The sequence below is a fragment of the Primulina eburnea genome, chromosome 12 (assembly GCF_022965805.1).
Source record: "Primulina eburnea isolate SZY01 chromosome 12, ASM2296580v1, whole genome shotgun sequence".
NCBI lineage: Eukaryota > Viridiplantae > Streptophyta > Magnoliopsida > Lamiales > Gesneriaceae > Primulina > Primulina eburnea.
The window spans coordinates 5,119,206-5,140,647 of NC_133112.1; the positions used below are offsets into that span (position 1 = coordinate 5,119,206).

The 21,442-nt window shown below is 37.0% G+C and overlaps 2 protein-coding genes and 1 pseudogene across 8 annotated transcripts; all 3 read right to left on the reverse strand.

The window, feature by feature from the left end:
• Window positions 1-6,270: 6,270 nt before the first annotated feature.
• On the reverse strand, window positions 6,271-8,491 carry LOC140807921 (pentatricopeptide repeat-containing protein At5g16860-like; annotated as a pseudogene).
• A 290-nt stretch (window positions 8,492-8,781) lies between these two features.
• Window positions 8,782-13,523, reverse strand: LOC140807003 (uncharacterized protein At1g51745-like). 3 transcript variants are annotated; one of them, XM_073163638.1, is made up of 4 exons: window positions 13,200-13,523; window positions 11,184-11,650; window positions 10,673-10,936; window positions 8,782-10,276 (listed from the first exon to the last, which is right to left on the reverse strand). In XM_073163638.1, exons 2-4 carry the CDS (start codon window positions 11,554-11,556, stop codon window positions 9,153-9,155), a joined length of 1,761 nt encoding a protein of 586 aa, XP_073019739.1. In that variant the 5' UTR covers window positions 11,557-11,650; window positions 13,200-13,523; the 3' UTR covers window positions 8,782-9,152. The 3 variants fall into 3 exon arrangements, with proteins under 3 accessions (XP_073019739.1, XP_073019738.1, XP_073019740.1); XM_073163637.1 differs by having other exon boundaries at window positions 12,729-13,522; XM_073163639.1 differs by lacking the exon at window positions 13,200-13,523 and adding an exon at window positions 11,924-12,028.
• A 246-nt stretch (window positions 13,524-13,769) lies between these two features.
• Window positions 13,770-21,230, reverse strand: LOC140806966 (uncharacterized). 5 transcript variants are annotated; one of them, XM_073163542.1, is made up of 18 exons: window positions 20,835-21,230; window positions 20,334-20,392; window positions 20,115-20,246; window positions 19,717-19,857; window positions 19,348-19,404; window positions 18,250-18,344; window positions 17,927-18,059; window positions 17,669-17,827; window positions 17,146-17,336; window positions 16,970-17,036; window positions 16,276-16,409; window positions 16,124-16,190; window positions 15,951-16,013; window positions 15,620-15,864; window positions 15,411-15,540; window positions 15,010-15,102; window positions 14,665-14,865; window positions 13,770-14,486 (listed from the first exon to the last, which is right to left on the reverse strand). In XM_073163542.1, exons 1-18 carry the CDS (start codon window positions 21,154-21,156, stop codon window positions 14,214-14,216), a joined length of 2,562 nt encoding a protein of 853 aa, XP_073019643.1. In that variant the 5' UTR covers window positions 21,157-21,230; the 3' UTR covers window positions 13,770-14,213. The 5 variants fall into 5 exon arrangements, with proteins under 5 accessions (XP_073019643.1, XP_073019647.1, XP_073019645.1 ...); XM_073163546.1 differs by having other exon boundaries at window positions 20,831-20,972; XM_073163544.1 differs by lacking the exon at window positions 20,835-21,230 and adding an exon at window positions 20,478-20,810.
• Window positions 21,231-21,442: the final 212 nt, after the last annotated feature.

Consider the following 21,442-nt stretch of genomic DNA (forward strand, 5'->3'; position numbering starts at 1 on the left):
TTTTAGTAAAATTATTATTACTTTTAATTTAAAACATTTTATATTATATCTTTTTTTTTCCAAAATTTTTAAATAATGAATTGATTTTTTTTTCAAAATGTTTAAGTAATATACTTTTATAAGATTTATGATTTTAAATTATTTATAATTTTATAAAATTTATTGTGATAAACTTCAATAATACATTTATGACTGGTTTAAAAAATTAAGTAGAGGAGCTACAATAAAATGTTTAAAAACATATTATATACCATTTCAAAAATGTGATATTATTAGACCCTACAAATTATTGTATTTTAAAGACATTTATGATTTTAAAAAACAAATATCTCTTTCAAAATACAAAACCAAATATAAACTACATTATTGTACTTATTTTTGAGAAAATATTTTAGAAAGAATATATAGTCATTGTTTTCTATCTATCAAAATAAAAGTACATAAACAATACGTGTCTATCATGTGATATTATTAGCCCCACAAATTATTGTATTTCAAAGATATTTATGATGGAAAAACAAATATCTCTTTCAAAATACCAAAATAGAAACTACATTATGGTGCTTATTTTTAAGAAAATATTTTAGAAAGAATAGTGTTTGAGAAATGAAAAAAACAAAAAATAAGTAAATATATAGTCATTGTTTTTTATCAAAATAAAAATAAAGTATCCATTGAAGAATGAAGAAGGCCAAATTCAACAACAAAAACTTTTTGTGTTGGAACCAAGAAACTTTTTTTTTTTTTTGGAGAACGACCAAAGTAGAAGATTAAATGATGAAGCAATCATATCAAAGCACTGTTTTAGTAGACTACCATGTGGCAATGATGACAGATTTGCCAAACATACATTTAAAAAAAAAGTCTACAAGCACAATGTTAGTATTGTAAACAAGGGCGGTGACAGAAGCTTTGGCCGGTGATTCTAATTCATATTTTATTATCAAGATTAATTAGTATAAATAAATAACGAAAATGAGTTTAAAAAAATGTTCATTTGAGCCCACATAAATTTTAGCTTGATCTTCCGATTAATAGAACATCCCAAAATTTTAAAAACACACAACAATATACTCTTGAAAATAACATCAAGTTCACAATCAACCAAACCAATATCCTATTACCGCACTGACTAGGACTAGACACGCATAACACAAAAAAATCCAAAACAACATAAAAGCTTCACAATACAGCTACACAAGGCATCTCCCTGGCAAAATTATCAAACTATTATAATATATATAGATATATGGGGACTCTGACACAAACAGACGCAACTACCGGGTACCACTTACTGACGGTCTACCAAACACATCAAATCCCCTTGAATAACCTGTTATGATATTAAAAAACAACCACAACGTAAAAAGAAAACAAGGGTCGGACCCCGGTACGACAAACCAGTAAAATTATGACGTAAATAAATGACATGTAATAATGCAAAGTAAAATGCAATGTTATACAATACATGAATGTTAACAATGGAATAACGGATATCAAACGAAGTCCAAACAAATAACATCAACAACAGTAACAGTGGCCACTCGTGCCAGGAATGCATCATAAAATCGTCGCTCCTCCATGCACGTGGCATCGGGAATGCTATTAGATAAGTAGCTCGTCCCTAATTGTCATATGTGAACGTGGCTAATCATATCTCACTTGTTCTTATGATGACTCAATGTTAGGATCGGTTAGTGAAGGTGATGTTTTTATAAGGAGGGTTGAATAAAGACTGTAGTTTTTGAAATTTTTTTCGGACATAAATCAGTACTTTAAGGAACTGATTCTTGAATCTTGTGTATTGATATCGATCAATCAACTAATAATAGTAGTGTAAAATAAATTGAATACTTTTTAATAGGTACCAATAACAAAATGAATAGAATGATGGACACAAATAATTTTATGGATGTTAAGAGACTTCAAATACTCCTACGTCATCATCCCTTCTATCTCAATGATAGGAATTCACTAAAAGACTTTAATTGATTACAAAGAATATTGAACTTATACAATGACAGACTGAAACTCTTAGCTTTTCTTTTTACTTATCAGTTGTTAATTGAATAGCACTAATAAGTTCCCTGAATGTTACGGATAAATCAATGAAGAGTTAAATTGTGCCATTTGTAAACTAAATAAAATCGTGTAATCGCAACTGACTGATAGTTGTTCGTGGATGGTTCGTCAACCTTTCTTCAACTGAACTCATCAAATATAAATATTCTTCGATTCCAACGATCACATTGAATGCATTTAATGATAATATTCGTTGAATCGTCTTCTAGTCCATGTAGATGACTTTATCTAACGAAAGTACAATATATCAGACTGTTCTGTTTCATCTCTTCTGCTTTGGTACGGACTGTTAATTTGTCTGCCGATATTCAAATGCAACTGATGACGTGACTAACCGATCATGAGTCAAACTGGTCGACTGATCAGTTCAGCTGGACTGATCAGTTCTAACTGATGTCTTCTTAGTTTAAACACTTTAGTTCAGTTAGGTTATTTCAGCTCAGTTTAGTAAAGTCTCCAGTTCTGATCTTCAATTTGTTTAGCGAACATCCGCTTTTTCGACCTATTAATACTTACAAGAAATTTAGTTTATTTACTTCAGTTCTTAATCCTTTTTAGTCTGATAAGTCTTCTTTAGTTTTGAGATAAGTTACGAACTCTCAATTGTATCAGTTCAGTTGTTTATTCAGTTCTTTTACGAATTTGTTTGTCAAACTCTGGAACTCATAATTTCCAACACTTAATATATCTCAACAAAATAAAAAAAATCATCGTCAACAGAGTCGAAGCTCAATATGCTATGCCAAAACAATTAATGTATGAATGAATTAGATAAAACATTCAAGTCACATATTAACAAACAACATCTACCAGATATTCTTACACGCCGATGTAGATGTCATAATAATATAGGTTTGAGCATACATTAACTACAACTTATAATTCCACAGTAATTCTTGAGGATTTTCTGATGACTCCAAACCTTAAACTTGTCCAACAATAGAACCTATAATCAAAATTTGTTATATACTTTAATATAATACATTTCCAACGATTAAAACAATTAAATCGGAGCAGTTAAAAATTGAAATCTCAACGGCCTATAAACTGATTTAAATTCTGGAATTTCAAGCTTAATACCTCGAGAATCAAAACTTAAAAGAACAATGGTGGTCTCGCGGGAAAAGTAACCGGAAATACAATTCATGGTGAGAAAACAAGCTGGATAACAGGGGAAAACTCAAGGGTTCACTTATATAAACTAATCCACAAGAACAACTAAGAATTGAAGCCGAAACCTTACCTAAAAGCCGATAAAACTCGCGTGTACAGGTGCTGAAAACAGGGCTGATCGAGCTCGAAATCTTCCAATTCATTGCAGAAAAGATACTCTAAGACCGGAGGAAAAAGGTTGATGGGCTGTTGCGCTGCTTCTCCGACTGTTTGTGACTGCAGAAACAGAAGGGAGGGGCGAACGGTTACAGGGATGTGTAGAGATTTATCTCTTTGGTGTACGCAATTTCATTAAATGGGTTGGGCTTAATGGGAATTGGGCTCTCACAGAAACAACGTTAGATTATTTAATACGTCAATCAACCGAAACTGAGGACCTCACAAGACAATATTAAAGGTCAATGAAAGAATTAAATATAAGAAGTCCCAACTAGTAGCAGAGGATTGCTCTACTTTCCTTTACTTTTTTTGATGTCTAGTGATCACTGAGTATATTAGGAGCCACCGACGATTGCGGTAAGCAAGCAAGATGTATATCATTATGTTGTAGATATAACGTAACACCATATTATATGTCTCATGTCTCCAACGGGCCCAAGAATTTGACTTACTAATAGCTGAAGAATGGAAGAAAAAGTGTAAAGTGACAAATAGGGAGTTGAGTCAAGGTGGACACTTACCTTCATGCCTGATTCCGCATCAGTGATTTTGTCTGGTAAGGATTCCTCTAGTGCTCTTCCTCTGTTGATTAGCTCCATTAGAATGACGCCAAAGCTATACACATTGCCTTTAGCGGCTACAACACATTTATGCAAGCAACAATTCTTAGATTGAGACATGAAACCAAATTTCGAATAATAGAAGATTAATTTTGATGATGTTTACATATATTAAAAGCCTTTGTCGACATGTGAAAATGCTACCTACTGGAGCGAAATAGATGAACATTCCGGTAAATCTAATGGTAATTAAAGCTTTCCCATATGTGGAATCCAAAAGAGTCAGCCTAAAATTTGCCATCTTTCTTCCCTCGTATCATTGTCCACTAGAACATTAAACAACTTCAGATCCCTATGACAAACTCGGTCAATCTAAGCAGTGGAGGTACCCAACACCTCTAGAAACATCCAATGCAATTGTTAGCCTTTCTATCCATTACAGGGGATTCATCCTTTTTTCTTTCCATCATAGACAAAAAGCGTCTCATATCCATCTAAGTGATATTGCAAATCTTTGACCAGGTGCCTAGTTCAAACTTTTGTGCAATCTCAGATTTCAACACATTTAAATAGCAATCTTAGTCCAATCATGCAACTCCACTATATAAATAGACAACAGTTTCAAATCTGCCCATGTTGAATATAATCTGTTCAATAAAGTTGTTGTCTCATTTCTCAATAGTTTCCAGAAATCACCAAGTTACCAGTTTCAACTAATTTGAAGGTCACATTGACAGTTGCTGATACGATTCTTCAAACACGAAAAGCAAACGTACTCAAAACGGAGTCACGCCCTCAATTCGATGAAACAAAGAATGTTGTGTTGTCCCGATCTTTTGAAACAAGCAACGATTTTGTGATATTCACCTGTAAGCGATGAAAACTTAGCAAAAAATATTCACGGCTGACACAATTGAGAATCAGACGAACCTTCAAAAAGCTTGTCTTTGACAATCCATATGAGATCAATCGACAAACATTACAAAGTAAAAACTTTGATAAGTTTGATTTTTGAAGAACAAAGCAAAGCTTTGACTGTTTGAGAGAAAAAATCTAAAACTTTTGTATAAACTCAAGATAATTATTAATTGTGTTCCATGTTCGTCTATATGTTATTTACATATAAAAAAGATACTCAAAATAAGTTACCAAATAATCTAGGATTCTAAATTAGGCTAAAGTCTAAATTTCCCGTAAGAGGGCACGCTCGGGCGGTAGGATTTGATCGCTTGAGCGCCAAGTGTTCTGGAAATCATCTCTTGTACAGTAAGTGTGGCGCTCGAGCGGTAGGATTTGACCGCTCGGGCGCGGAAGGTTCCGGAATTCGTCTTCTTGGCAGTAAGTGTGGCGCTCATGCACGGATGCTTCTGGTCTCCCTCATCATTTAACACTTGAACAATGATTATATGGCTCACATGCATCACACATCTTTCGTGAAAAGGATTTGCCCTCGAATCTTGTTCATCACCGGCCATTAGCAAGCCATGCTCGATCAGATTCATATCAATTGCTTCTTTGGTTATGAGTCTCACTAGTACCACCATTAATAGTATCTTGACATCGTCTTGCTACCTTGGGAGCAAGGATGGAAACCATAGCGTGACGAAACTGCACTATGTGGGAACAATTATGTTTAGTTCAATTAAAATGATTCATAACATCAGTTCTTCCATGCCCTATCCATCAAAAGATGAGCAAATACATGCCACTATGAAATTGGTGGTACATTATTTCTGAAAATGAACTGCAGAATTGTGTTTTTTGCCTCTTTTGCGGCTGAAGCAATATTTCTGACACATTCTACAAATCATTCAGTTGGAAAATATTCCCTCCTTACCGATATCTTTTAAAGGAGTAGGGGCATGATTCATTTTTGAAATGGTGGAAACGGCTTGAGTCCCTCAAAATGATTTCATGTTCAATGATCCTAGAAATGTAATTTAAAGCTGTATGACAATCACCGCATACACGCAAGTTTTTGGTAATCCTAATAGGCATGCCGAGACCTGTTGTAAGAATGCCATAAGCAAGGGCCAATTTCTCGCAATGTTCAAGTAAAGATCTCTTCTCTCCTCGTCATCTACATCATGGAGAGCAAAACTAGTTTCGAGTAGGGGCATGATCCATTTTTGAAATGGTGGAAACGACTTGAGTCCCTCAAAATGATTTCATGTTCAATGATCCTAGAAATGTAATTTAAAAGCCGTATGACAATCACAATCGGATTCTGCAAGTTTTGGTCACTTCTAATAGGCATGCCGGGACCTGTTGTAGAGTAGCCATCATTCTCAAGTTTAACTCTAACAACTTATTAACTACATGTTAACTCTAACAACTTATTTACTACATGCTCTGCAAGTTCCACATTCCCATGAACCCTGCAACCACTAAGCAGTGTCAGCCCAAACTATTGGACTGGGTTCCATCGGCATGTCCTCTATGAGCTTCAAAGCTTTATGCAAGCGTTCAGCACGATTCAAAAATCAAAGACACGAGCACAATGTTCCACTTCTAGAACCACCTGAAATTCCTTCATCTTGTTGAAGTAATTAATTCCCTTCTCCACAATTCCAGAGTGACAACAAGCACATAGCACAACCACAAAAGTAACCCATCAACAAGGAGACTAGCCTTCCTCATCCCACTGAAAACTTGGAGAGCCTCCTCTCCACGACTATGCATCTCATATCCAGTCATTATATATGTCTAGGAGACTACATTTTTGCCAATAATTCCATCAAAAAGAGCTCGAGCAGCATCTACATTTCCAGATTTAGCATGCATGTCAATAAGGCAATTTGACACAAAAAGCATACCTCTATTTAGCGATTCCTCAGTATATAAGCATGGACTTCTTGGCCAAGTCTATGGGAACCTAGACATGCACAAGCCACTGATGCACGTGATATAGTGAACGGGTTTGACATAATGCCACATTTGTTCTTTAGCATTTCAGTAAAAAGTTGCAAGGCATCAGTTGGCGTCTCCATGTTGTGCATAACCACCAATCATGACTGTCCAAGTAACCACATTTCTGTTTTCACAATCAATCAAACTGAATAGTTTATGTGCTGCTCCGAAGTTCTTGCACTTTGCATGCAGATCTATGATGCCATTGATCACCATCATGTCCCCATGATTTGACCTTCCAATTTAAATTTTTTCAAAACATAACAGTGCATTTCATTTCCCTATCAATGCTGCCGACTGAAGCACAACCCTGATAAAATTGACAACAATATAACTTCATGTGGTTGCGATCCAGAAAATATCATCTCCCTAAACATATCAAGTGCCTCATAGCCAAGTCCTCTCTATGTATACCCTGAAATTATAGCAATCCATGTCACCACATTCAACTCGATCTCTTTCTCCCTCATTCTCTCAAAAATTCCAAAACGTGATCAAATCTCTCAATTTGAGAGTATCATGTAACTAGTGCATTCCAAGACACCCGTCCTTCACCTCCATCATATCGAATACATTCTTTGCCTGGTCTATTAATCCACGCTTTGCATACATAACAACAATTGCATTCCCCACATACACATCCTCAAACAAACCTCTCATGATCGAGATCCATGAATTTTTGTTCCACTCCTCCATGCTTTAACAGAAACACAGGCTGTGAGCACATTTACCAAACTAACTGCATCTGCATTAAAATCATCATTCTTGACCATATCTCCCAACATCGACAAAGCACTCGTACACTCCCCAATATGAACGTAAACACCCCTAATGGAATTCCAGGATATAACATCACACATCCCTCTCAGAAGCATTTCATCAAAAAGTTTGTACGCCTCATCACTTGCCCCACAACGCCCAAAAATAGCCACGACAGCATTGCCCACAAACACATTAGAGAAAACCTAACCTATAACAAACGCAAGCGCGTGGACAAACGACCGAGTAGCCAGCAAAGAAAGTTCCCCACATGCCTTGAGAACGTAGGGGAAAGTGTATCCATCAGGAACCCAACCAAGAATCCACATTTCACCAAACATGCTGAGGGCACTCTGTGATCTCCCCAAGAAACTTTCCATTTGATTAGGATATTCCAAAAGAAAACTTCGGAACGGTAAGGTGAGATATGACGTAGGATAGTGAGAACATCTGAATGGGCATAGTGGGATAGGTAATTGGAAAGTATTCGGAAGGTGACATCTGGATTTGAGCGGAGAGGGAGACCCCGAATTATGTGCTGCTGGTGAATTAGCTTCCTTTTAGTCACAGAATCACGTTGTTGTTGTGTAGATGACTGAGAAATCTTAAGAGACAGCGGAAGGCGGCGGCAGAATAACGTTTGGGTTTCGGTGGGAATGACGAGGAAAGGTGCATTTGACAAATTGTCAAAGCTTACTTTGTGGTGGTATCTCTCTAATGCGCCATTTATAATTGATTCTGAAGTATTTGCTTTTTTATGCTATAATTATTGGAATTTTTTTTTCTAAAATAGATGAAAATTTATCAAAGATAATAGTAATTACATTGTTTCTCGTAATGTTGCCCATAAATTTGTTAATTACTCGAAAGTATAATTAATTTAAATACTTGCCAACCAGTGAATATATTTTTAGCTAAAAATTATAATTTTTTATATATTCGTAAGGGTGATTAAATGAATTTTTTTTTAAAATTTAATCAAAGGTAGCTTTCGACACTAACTTTTGCTTGTCTAAGGCTTTTAAATAACAATTGTAATTTGTACTTTTTAAGATGAGAAATTTCAAATTAGAATCTTTTGTAAAACACATAGATATTGTGGGAACATAAACAAATTATTGATAATATACTTCATACATAGCAGTAAACACCTGTCTCATTCAACTTATCAGGGAATTAATCTTATCGTTTTGATCCAGAGAAAGAAAAATTTGACGAGTCAAAATAAAATGTACATATTCATTCAACCATATAAATAAATCTGCAATATGTATTCCTATCTCGTGCAGGCTGCAGATAGATTCCACCATCCTCTTCTTTTCATGTCCACATAACATAAATGTGACTTAAATCTATGACACTTCCGCGTGATATTCTGTCGGCCCTAATTATTTTTCTTGCCAAAGGTTAACAAGCTTGGGGAATCGGCGAAGTAGGATGCTGGATCTTGTCGTTATTGTTGCTCTTCTAAAATGTACATGCAGCTAGTAGTAACCATAATAGCAGTTGCTACTGATGGCACCCGAGTAACTCATGTAGCCTACTGAATACCAGGCTTACAGGTATACAAGCAACGGCTGTGGGTGGAGCTTCGGTTTTTATCAGCCCATCCACATGGTAGTCACCGCTGCTGCTGCCACCACTTCTCATATCGTTACGACGATTTTTTGGCTCAGAGGCAATCGAAGACAATGTTCTAATCTTCTGACTAGTAGATGGGCTAATTTTCCTCGGTGAATTTTTGGAGAATATCTTCTCGGCAGAATAGTTGGGAATGATTGGTATGGACATATTTGCTTTCTGACCTTGACTGGAGCCAAATGGAAGCTTTCTATCTTGATAGGCCGATCGAGTTTGATGCTTACAATCATTTTCAATTGATGAGTATAAATGTGGGCGTGGAACACGAGAATTTGCTGTCCTACGGCCAGTCCTCCACGAGGGGGGAAGCCTGTTAGGACTCTCCAACGACTCAGGGAAAATATTATCAGCTGCAGCAAGAAGGTTTTCCGATGACCCACTCTCGAGCACTTCCATTTGGATGGGATGACCAATTATAGCATGTCCATTTAGCATACTCAGCATTGAAATCATAGGAACATCCCTTCGGTAGTTGCTGGCCTGAACTTCTAAATCCACATCTACCAACATGATCCTACCACCAAAATGATGCCTATCAGCGAACATAGTGTCTGGATACTCACGACTATCCTCCCAGAATCCTCTTTTTGCAGAGTAATTATCCCATGTCAACACATCTGAATCTATGATATTGTGACCAGAACGACTTAGACCTGTTGATTTATATTTGGCCGCATGGGTCCTACGACTTTTCTGGCCTGAATCAGCCTTGGTACCACCACTGGTCCAATGGGAACTTCTTCCATTCGTATATCGTCTGAACACCTCTGAATCAGTTCTGTCAACCGACCGCTTTCCGAGACCGCGGTTATTTCTTTTCCTTTTCAGCTGCCATTTAGATACACCTGATTTAGTTGATGCATGTTCATTTGGGTTGGACAAGTCATCAGGAAATGTCAATTCATCGGGGTCATCACTGTTAATACTTCCATGCCCATCATTGGCTTCAATTCTCGGATATTTAGGATGCAATTCTATAGAGGCAGAACCATCTGTATAACCAGGTAAAAAAATGAGCCTATGAAACCAGACTATTTTTTACCAGTCAAATATTCATGTAAAATCAATTGGCCATGGACGTTAGGAACAGCAACCACCAAGAATCAATAAATAGATCAGATAAAACAATAATTCCTAAAACAGTGGCCGAATCAATCATCATTTTGCAAATAAATCATCCTTGCTCATGGTGCGCATTTAATAAAAAACACAGATAAGTTGTTCCATTAAATACTATTTTGGTACAGAAAATAATAAATTGCCAAAAACAGAAAATGAACTGTGAAGCTTTAGAAGCAGAACATAGTTTTTTCAAAAAATGATGAGCACATGGAACATAGGAAAATGTGCTAGTTGCTTAGTTTCATGAAAGGATTCATCATGCTAACCAGAAAGTGCAGTCAAATCATCATCTGAATCTGATTCCATAGAATCTGTCTCAGAGCAATCTGTTTCTGTATCCTCTGTGGACTCAGAAATATGGTCTTCACCCAAATCCGAATAGGGCAAGTCTTTTTCTTCAAGCTTGGAAACTGGCATTTCTGCCAGCGAGGATTGCAATTGTCCATCATTCAAATAATCTCCAGAATCATTCGACAGGTAAGCACATCTGCTCCTCTTTGCACGAAATGTAACTCCGGACAGCTCCTCTCCTGTAGAGGCAGAAACAGAACCATCTGTAGGGTTAGACTCAAACAACAGGTAATTTAGCAGTAATCCAGTATGACAAGAGAGTGGCTCCTATGATATCTCTTAATTAGAAAGTTCTCAGACAAGCTTTTGATGCTGGACATAGTTTATCATTCTAATTTAAGGGCAACAATTAAAAAGGTAAATAATAAGGTAATAAGACAAACAAGAAGTTGAAAAAAATTGAAGCTATTAAAGTAGAAAGCTTACTTATTGGTGCAGCGCGGAGACCAAAGTCCTGTAATCCTCGCGTCCGAGGCAGCACACTGGCACCATCATCATCTCCACTCAATTGACTTTCCTCTCTAGCAATCACTTCATACAGACAGACCTCTGCATTCTTCTCAACAGGAGACAAACCAAGCCTTTCAGATATTTGATCTGATTTGGATTCATTTTTATTTTTGCCTCCATCTCCCAAATACTCTGAAGATGTTGCAGCATCTGGTGACGATTTGCTCCTATGATTAGAAGAATTTTCCAATTTCCCATACTTAATCTCCAATAATTGCCTCTCTAGTTCAAGAGCATGTAGTATTGCATCTTCCCGACGAGCATATTTCTCTCTTTTCTTTGGAGGCATACCCTGAGAGGCTTCAGCCCTTTCTATACAGTCATCAAACTCACCACATCGGAATGCCTTTACGCGTTTTGACTTCTCCAAATTGTACCAGTCCCTGGTGGTACACACAGCAAAAATATTCATAAGCAATAGTAACTTGGGGAAGACTAGCAAAATGACATTCATTTTGAAGTCAAACTGCACAACTGGCTGAAGGATTTGGAAACAGTTCAAGTCTCACAGGAAGTATTTACTTTTGTGATCTATAATAAATTTGCAAAAAACTAATCAAATGCCACATAAAATAATGCATGCGAAGTAGTTTGTATTAAAGAGAAACATTTTCTTATATTATATTGAATAAGCGGCCAAATTACATTTAACAAACCATATATTCAGTTCTCCATACAGATTTGACAGAAAAACTCCAGGGGAACAGGAACTTCACTGCTGCCATTAAACATTTGGACTCATGACAATTCTCGTCCTGTACAAAGCAATTAAACCCTTCTGAGTATCGCCTTTTTACCCAAATGGTTGTCCATGTGGTTCATGAACGGACCTTGACAACATAGATCATAAACCAATAACCATTTGAACTTTGGAGAGAGTAATTGCATTTCTTTCTGTAGAATTGTATCACTGCAATGAGATTTTGTACACTATTTTCAGTTGAAAATAATGAATTAAAGCCTAAAAAACCACGGAGAGACACGATGTCTAGTGTACATTTATTCCTCTCATACATGCTAGATTTCATTTTTATTGGTTTTTTACTCCTCTGATAACAATTTATGCTGCCAACGAGCTCGGATGACCCAAAATATCATGGTAGTGAATAAACAGAAAAGACACTTAAGACGTGGTCGATCATAGACACTAGCAAAATTAAGGCCATGATGTAAATCTAGGTTGCATCTGAGTAACATCAATGACAAATCTTTCTACCTTTGACAAGTCTACATATTTGAGCTCACTGCAGCAAAAAATTAAGTCAGTTCACAAAAAACGTTAATCCATCAGTATCAAAAAACGTTAATCCATCGGTATCACGAAAAGTAAAGAGGCAGCAATCAACATAAAACCATTACCAAACGCATCCACCAAAATGACATGCATCGCAGCACACCATCACAAATATTGCACATAAAGCTTCACAGGAATGAAATTTTTAAGATCATGTGTAAACTCACACGCTAGCATCTTCCCTCCCAAGAAGCTTCACAGGAGTTCCAGATCGCGGAGATGTTATATGAGACAAAGATAGCTCTTCCTGACCAAGTATTTTTCCAGGCCACCAAGACCCATTACGCCTTCGAACCCACACTATACTCCCCACACAACCATCAGCCACTTCCCCAGATTCTGAACTACCCATCTCTCTACTTTTTATCTATATAAATATATGCTACAAGTCTTAAGGTAGAAACAGGCACATAAACAAGCGTATAAACAAAACAAGTCCTATTCCCTCCCACCCTCTACACACCTTATCGATTTACCCAGCTCACTTTCTCATCTTTTTATTTAACCAACAATAATTAAGACCGAGTCCTCGAGACAGATTATTTCACCACTGCCAACAAAATAATCAAAAGGAATCACGTATAGTACTAAAGAGAAACACGCTTTGCTTTTTGATCGACAGAACAAAAGTACCGTACCGACTCCTATCGGTAAGCCACCCATAAATTGAACACAGGTAAACAGCAATTTTATACGGATTAGGAAGAGACAGCTTTTCAACGATCTGAATATTGTAATTAAGAAAAAGGGGGTAGGGTTAGGGTTTTCTTCAAAATGTTGGGTAACGTCACAATTGGGGGCATTCAAATGAAACCACGGGGACTGATTGGCGGTTGGATTCAGGTAAACAGTGGATTTAAAGTGTTCGGTATGAATCAATTTCATGCGATGCGGACTTTGGATTCAAGCCTGGAAGTATTTGAGTCTGCTGCGCGACCTACGTGGGTTATCTGGGCCACCAGAAAACGGATGCAACCTAACCCATAAAAAAAAAAGCGAAAATTATAGATTAGCCCCTTATAAATATGAAATTGCGATTTAACCCAATTGTAAGCTGCAAGAACTTATTGTGAATTCAATTGTATGTTTTTTCTAGATCTGCAGATGATTGAATAGACATATATTCAAACACAAGCTGACAATTCCTGATTAACTTTTATAAAATGGTAATATAGGGGGCATTTGTTATGAAATATAAGTTATGACTATTGCACAAACTGTCGCATTTTTACATCTTCCATTAATCGAAAACATTTCTTGATTTCTTCACTAAAACAATTTAAAAAATAAGGGAAAATAACATAAAAAGTGGTTCGGACTAGAGAGAGAGAATTGAGTTTGGAAAACTGTTGAATTTAACCATTTTAAACCAGCGCGCTGGCGATTAATAAATAGTCATAAACAACAGTGCAGCACCCAATTTACAGAAGCAGAGCCATACACAATTTGCAGTGGAACACATAAAAGTATGCTGCTTCAGCATCATTCTACCCTGCTCTCGTGTATGATCTTCAATCTCATACCTATTTAAGGATCCAGATCACCACTTGCAAAGAATTTTCACTGTGAAATTATTTACATTCTGCGTCAACTAGATCACCACTTGCAAAGAATTTTCTCTGGAAATTATTTACATTCTGACTCCAGCTACTTTACATTCTGACTTCAACTACATCACCATCTTTTAACTTTGTACTGGGTAATACTAAGTGCCCATTTACTGAAACCAGCTTCCCATCTAACCCAATTCTTCTAGCAGCATCAGCAGCTGTGCTGCCAGTACTCAATCTCATTATCTCACCATGCGGCCAACATACAATTGCTACTTCACCAAGAGATACCGAGTTCCTAAAGGTAAGTTTCTGTAACCCAGCTTCTGAGCGCAGTTGTTCCTCCCACTGAAGCATTGTCCTCAAGAGTTGTACCTGTTATTTAATGAAAACTAACGCGTGGATTAATAATTCTGATTAATAAACTGAATAATCACCTCAATTTCCAGGTGATTGATTTGGAAAAGCCGTGATGCATCAATTTTAATACAATGGAGACCACCAGTTAATTTTTCATGAACTTCATATAATCTGATGGCCGCATAGGATATACCTTGTTGTTGATGCCAGTGTCCAGCAACGACGATTTAGAGGTAAAGCTAGGCCTCTCCTCAATAATTGAGTTAGCATCAGTGGAATCAATGGATTTCCCCTCAAAAACATCTGAAACGACACCCCAATATTCCGCTTCTTCCCACTCTGTCAATTCGATGACTTGGATAAAGGTTGGCAGCAGCCTCTGAAATTGATCTTTCTGCAGATTTATTTGGTAATTTAGAATGTGCTGCTATTGAGCAATAAACAACAACGAAAAATATTTCCAAAGCAAGAAAAAGAAGGAACATAAATTTTATCAGCACATGGAAAAGAAGAAACAAGAAATGCATTCCGTAGATACCTTGTGGTATATTCCATCTCTGCAAAGAGTGTATTTTTCCAAGCAGGTGCACCAATCCCCATGACCGGGTTCAAACCACCATTCATCGGACACCTTAAAATTACAACAAATAAAAAACAGGTAACCCCTTTAAATTTTGTTGCTCAACTAATTCAGATAACTAACACTTTTGTGGTCATACAAAGTATTTTAAAGGTTTATGACTGGAAACATTTTGCTTCAGGCTCCAGGAAGAATACATGTTTAAAACAATGCAAAAATGCCACATAATCTGAAGCACAAATATTTTTGAAAGATATTAAATTCTTACAAGTAATGAAAAAATTCACTACAAGCTTTTAGCCTGTTACACAGAGTTCTTTTTACTATATTAGATAGCCTATAACTGATAAAAATAGCACCTTTTTGTACAGATTTGCGTAAGCTTCCCATCTTTTTATTTGGTAAGAAGATCTTCTTTCGGCCACAGCTTCTGAAGCTGCTTGTCCAAAGCTAACAGCAACAAGCAAATCTCTTCCGTGGTTATCAACTCTGGACAGATAAATATTTCATGCACAAGTAAGATAAGTTAAATGCATGGGTCAAAGCTGACAAATCAGTAGCAAGTTACCTAAGAATAACAGCAGCAAGTAATTGGCCTGCTTCCACTCTGAGAACCGGATGTCCCACTTTAAGTGCACTGTATTTTAAGACAGAAACATCCTGAAGGGAACCCTGATCTTCCATTTCCTTCGAGAAATTTGACGAGGCACCTACTTTAGGCTCAGTTACAATGCTCTTGGAGGGCAATAAAATCTCAGTCTCCTTATAAAGCCAATGTGCAGCAAGACCATGTTCAGCATATTCATGCATCCTCTAAATTAAAGAATCATCGTCGAGCATCAACAAAATTGAATTGTTGCCACTGTCAGTTCCTGTACAAAATTTGAAGAATCATATACCTGTGTTCGTATTTGAACTTCCAAAGGAGAGTTGTCTGGACCTTGTACTGCAGTGTGCAGTGACTAAGAATGGGGAAATACGTCAAGGAGAGGAGTCAGAATTACAGCACAAGATGTACTCTCGCAAAACATTAGCACAAAGCTAGATGCAGTAATTAAAATAGAATTTTGACCTGGTAACCACTTGGTTTTGGGTTGACGACATAATCATCAAATTCACCATCAATTGGGGTCCAAAACCTGAAGTCAGGAACAACATATATTTGATAACTCTTTACACCACAAAACTGACTTGATTGGATGAGAAGTTATTGTTGACATATACTTGTGGATTATGTTAAGGAGATTGTAACAACATTGAACTGCCTGTCCATGTAAAGTCCCATTCTTGTCCCCAACAATGACCCTCAAAGCTCGGGCATCATATACCTTGTCAATGCCCACATCTTTTCTCTTCATCTATGAAGTGGTGAAATCAAAATGAGCACTGGTTAAAAGCTCGTGTCACAACCGAATCGATAAAATGAACACTTGATGTATCAATATTTACAGTAGGAACAGTTAAACTGATCACGACGATTGTCACAGAAAAAATTCTCAAAAGTATTACGTATTAAATATATATTAAAGAATTCACGATGTCAAATGCACGAGCATTCAAAACCAAACCAGGGATTTAATGAAACAAATAAAGCAAGCTAAAAAATGTATTACGAGTTAAATATTGACAGAAAAGACTATGCTGTCATCCTTGAGGCAATTCCTAGGCATGCCCTGTGCAACTTATCCTCATTTTTTGACATGCTTAATGCTTGCGCCACATTCAATTTTCAACTCACCCCAGTCAAATATTACATCTTAATAAAAGATTCATTTATTCCACCAAAACAGTACAAAATATTAAACTCTGAGGATCTTAAAAAGTCCCAAACTGCATTAGTTTTTATAATCAGTTTATCAAATATATCATGGGTAGTACCTCAAATTATTGCTCACTCGACCAAGAAATAAATCCATACCTTACTGTAGATGCTATACAAGCTTTTAAGGCGTCCGGATAAAGTTACTTCCATTCCTGGAACATATCTGTAAACATTATGTATATAACGAAGTTAAAATGTGGGTTTCTATCATGCTCTTTGAAAAGCAGCAATATTACTAGGTTTATAACATTATGTATAAATGGATAACCTACGATGTTGAGATAAATAATTCCCGCTCCAGTGCTTCCTCACAAAGAACCAGAGATGCCAAAGCAGCGCCGGCATCCCTCACAACCTTAGGTTTTTTAGGTGTATCCTTGTAGGTAGCTTGAATTTTCAAAAAATGAACACGTTTCTTCCTATCCAGCATGAGATCAAAAGGTAGAACAGCTTGCAAAAGAACCTGCAGATTAAGAACAAAAAGGATAAGAAGATCCATACAGAGCGATCGAAGTTATGTATAAAGACAAAAACAGAGACTATCTCAAATATACAGAGAAAACAAAAATTACGCCAACATCTCTACACAGAGGAATTGGTGGATACCTAGTAACTATTATAAGAAAACCAAACAGTGAAGTACATATATTCACTGATAATCACGTCTAAACAAGCAGGTAAGATGTCTAACATTCACATGACTGGAAGTTACAACACAATTATGCATATTCATCAAGGATAGAAATAAGCACATGCTGCTCTAGGTTCACATCAAGACACATTCAAAACTATTACCTTCATGCTTGCATTTTCCTCTTCCCAGTCTCCAGGTTCTCCACATTCAGGGAATTGAATTACAGTGCTGGACTTTGCAGATATTTTTCTTTGATTTCCTGCCTTGTTGGAACTCCACATTGAAGCCAAGTCAGCTCGTAGTTGGCGAAATATTTTGGGCTGCACATTTAGGCAGTACCAATGGGTAATGTTTCCTAACATCGATGTCATGTTTTTCTATTTTTATAAGAACACATTAAAAAATAGTTAGCAATAAACCTGGAGGACAGCGAAGCAAAGGTCTTCTAGTTCAGCTTTTAGAGCCCACAAGCCTAATCTGGAAGCAAGTGAGCACCAAATAGCTAATGTCTCCTGTGCAACAGCTTGAGCTTTGGTTGGAGGAAGAGCGTATCTGCAAAAACCCATAACCACACCAAGTGACGGATATGTTGTTTGAAGAAGACAATTGAAAAGCTTACGAGTGAAAAAAGGCTGACCAAACTTAAGTAGTAATAACATATGAATTTGTCATCTAAATGCCTATAGATATAATCTCTGGCGGATACATGGAAAGAAAAACAGAGGAAGCATAGTATAAGTACATTGTTCTCATGTTATGAAGACGATCAGCGAGCTTTATGAGAACTACTCGTGGATCATCAATCATTCCCAGCAGCATCACTCGTAAATTATTTGCCTATAAGACAGATTTCTAGGCATGAATATTCAATTTCAACAAAGTTACATCACAAACAACCGTATAACACTGATTCCATCAACATCATCATATTTAAATGACTGCAACAAGATATTTTTTCCTCGGTACTAGCTGAGAAATTATGTTGCTTAATAATGTTATGATTAAAAATATCAATCAACGCAGTTGGATGAGAATATAATTGTACTGCACTGATATCACAACACTTATATAAGTGTTTTGAAGCCTCGTACACCTAATTCCCGCATGAAATTTCAGTAAAGTGTGAACAAGAAAGATATAGAGCCAACATCTCATACTTCTAAGAACATGGGCGTGCAAAATGTCAGAACATATAAAAAAGTATCGTCATCCTTTATCATCATGACGTCGGATTCCTGGCTATATTGAACAGCATTGGCCTCTGTGATTCTTTCTAGTTTAATTACAAGAACTCAGCCAGCTATTGATTCTGAAACTCGATTTCTCTTAACATAGGGCACTGATTCAGCAACATCTTGAAATAAATAAATAAAAATGTCTTCGGCATGAAATTAAGATTGTAAGTTGTAACTTAAAAAAAATGAGTTTATTGGATCATTTCAAGAGCTATTAAGCAGTCCAACCAGGCGCAAGGCGCAACGAGGCGCACAAGGACCATGGAGCCTGAGGCACAAGGCGTACAAATTGTTTTAGATGTAGATGTCCTCACCTCGTTCTTCTGTTCAACGGTCTCTTCTTTTGATTCCATCGTTGGAGCGTTGAGTTGATATGGTTTAGGTTTTTTTGTTTTAAACATGTAATTAAAAAAATTCACTAAGCCCGCCTGAGTGAACTTCCAAGGCTAGTCCAGGCGTGCGCCTGGGCTCGCCTTAGTGAATCGCTGCGCCTGGGATGACCCCATGGTGGCGGCGAGAGGCGCTTGCCTTTGACAACAATGAGTCCAAAATCTAAAGAATGTCTCTTTAGCTAATTGTTTGCATGATAGCAACATTGTGTATACCTCTTCATGGCTAATGGTGGCTTGACTCTCATTCATCCTGCGGTGCCTACGTAATAACTGGAGAAAAAGCATATGATGAGTGCCAAAACAATGGAAATGCTGACCATCTTAAAAGGGGGAGTAGACATTAAAGTGCGATAGAATGATAACAAGGAGTGCACATAGCAAAAGAGTCAAAATTCCTTGCTTAAGTCCTGACAAATCAAACACTGGAAGTTTGGAACTGACAACAATATGGTGAATAACCCCACACTCCTCCCACGAGAAGTTGAATTGTTTCCCTTATAATGGATTAACAACTTGGCATTTCCAATGTGAACACTGAAAATTTTAGAGTTCAAAATTATATTGATATGTTAACGTCTATACCTGATTGACATAACTTAGTCTGGAAACTCCACCCACCAGTTTCGCAACGTCTGCATCGAACGCCCGCTTTATGCTGTCCAAACTTTCACAAGTGTCATCAGCCACATCGTGTAGGATTCCAGCAACAACTGTATCGATTGCCTTCATAAAAGCATTTTGCTACTTCAAAATGTATACAGATAGCTTCATTAATGAACAATTGAGGCACTCAAATAAAAACAAGACAGGAAACTCTTCAAGTTATCAAATATGCAATTTACAGTCAAAGAAGCAAATTTTTTTGATGATGCTTTGACAGCAAAAAGACATCGTGCATAACAGTTTCTTATCTATGGAGAAACTTTGGCACTTAATTTCAGGAAGTAGCATTTAAATTTCAGGAAGTAGCATTTAAGTACTCTGTTGCCATTTGATGGAATTAAACCAGCTAAAATTTTTCCTGTGTGAATACAGTGGGATAAGTAGGGGTCCCCTGTCTTCCTCATCTGGCCATGATGAGCTTTCCTTGCAAATGCTATTGCCTTCTGCACCTGCCTTCACAGAATCAGAGTTTAGTAGCAATATTGCTGTAGAGCATTTTGACTTCAAATGAACATATGCAATTAAAGATGAAGCACCTTTCCTTCTTTGAAAATAGGATAATCAGTGACATCTACACCATCCAATACAAGTGCTCCTGCACCAGATATACTGCTTTGTCACTCAAATAAATTAGAAATACTGTAAAATTCCTCTCAGTCATTTTCAATAAATTTCAGTACTCTGAGGTGCCATGCCAAGCGCAGTATGGCTTTGCTAACTTCGTAAATTTCGTTTATCTGACTCGTGCTATGCAACGAACCATGTATATACACACAAGCGATAAGTTTTAAACGGAGGGGGGTGACCACCCGTCCCAGGCTCCCAGCCCCTTCTGGGACTGCAAACATGCGGACACTTTTACACTTGAATCGATCTATGAACTCCATTTTATATTTCACTCATTAATCTATTGTGCTTAACCAATTATATACTCAGCTTTTTCCTCGAGAAAGTGGTGCTTCTCGACAGAAAGCTTCGAATTTGATAAAACAGAGTTGCTTAGAACATAAGGACAAATACGAGGAGATTTAACTTGCCGGGTTGCTCACTGACTTTAGGCCACAAAAAATCAACTTTGGTGGAGAGGCAAGCCCCCGAAGCAATTGCAACGGCAGTGACCGCAACTTGCGTAATAGCTGACGTCACTGCTCCATGCGCGGTACCTGAACCCGCGGCGGCAATAAGGTTGCCGGAGGTTAGCAAAGACGAGGGGACGGAGAAATTGTGAACAATCTGATCCACAACACACCGGAATTTGCCAGAATCACGGAGATTTTTAGCGAAGGAAAATCGATTAGCTCGGAAAATTGTGGAAGTTTTGGGGTTTATTAACATTGCTGAGGTGTGGCAAGTAGACATGAGTGTCCTGTACCGGTGGTGGTTGTGGCATCAAAAAAATCACCACACCCTAAGCTTGCAATTCATTTGGCTTGCAGTTCATTCAACAAATGTAATACTCATATATATAATGTAATACTTATATATATATATATATAATGTGATATAATACAAATCATATAGTGTAATCTTCGTCAGACAGGGACGACAAAGGTATAATTCATGTGATATTCGAGAAGCATAACTCAAATTAGATTAATTTGAGTTTCCCAATAAAATCACATACTAGATTATTGTTTATATTGTT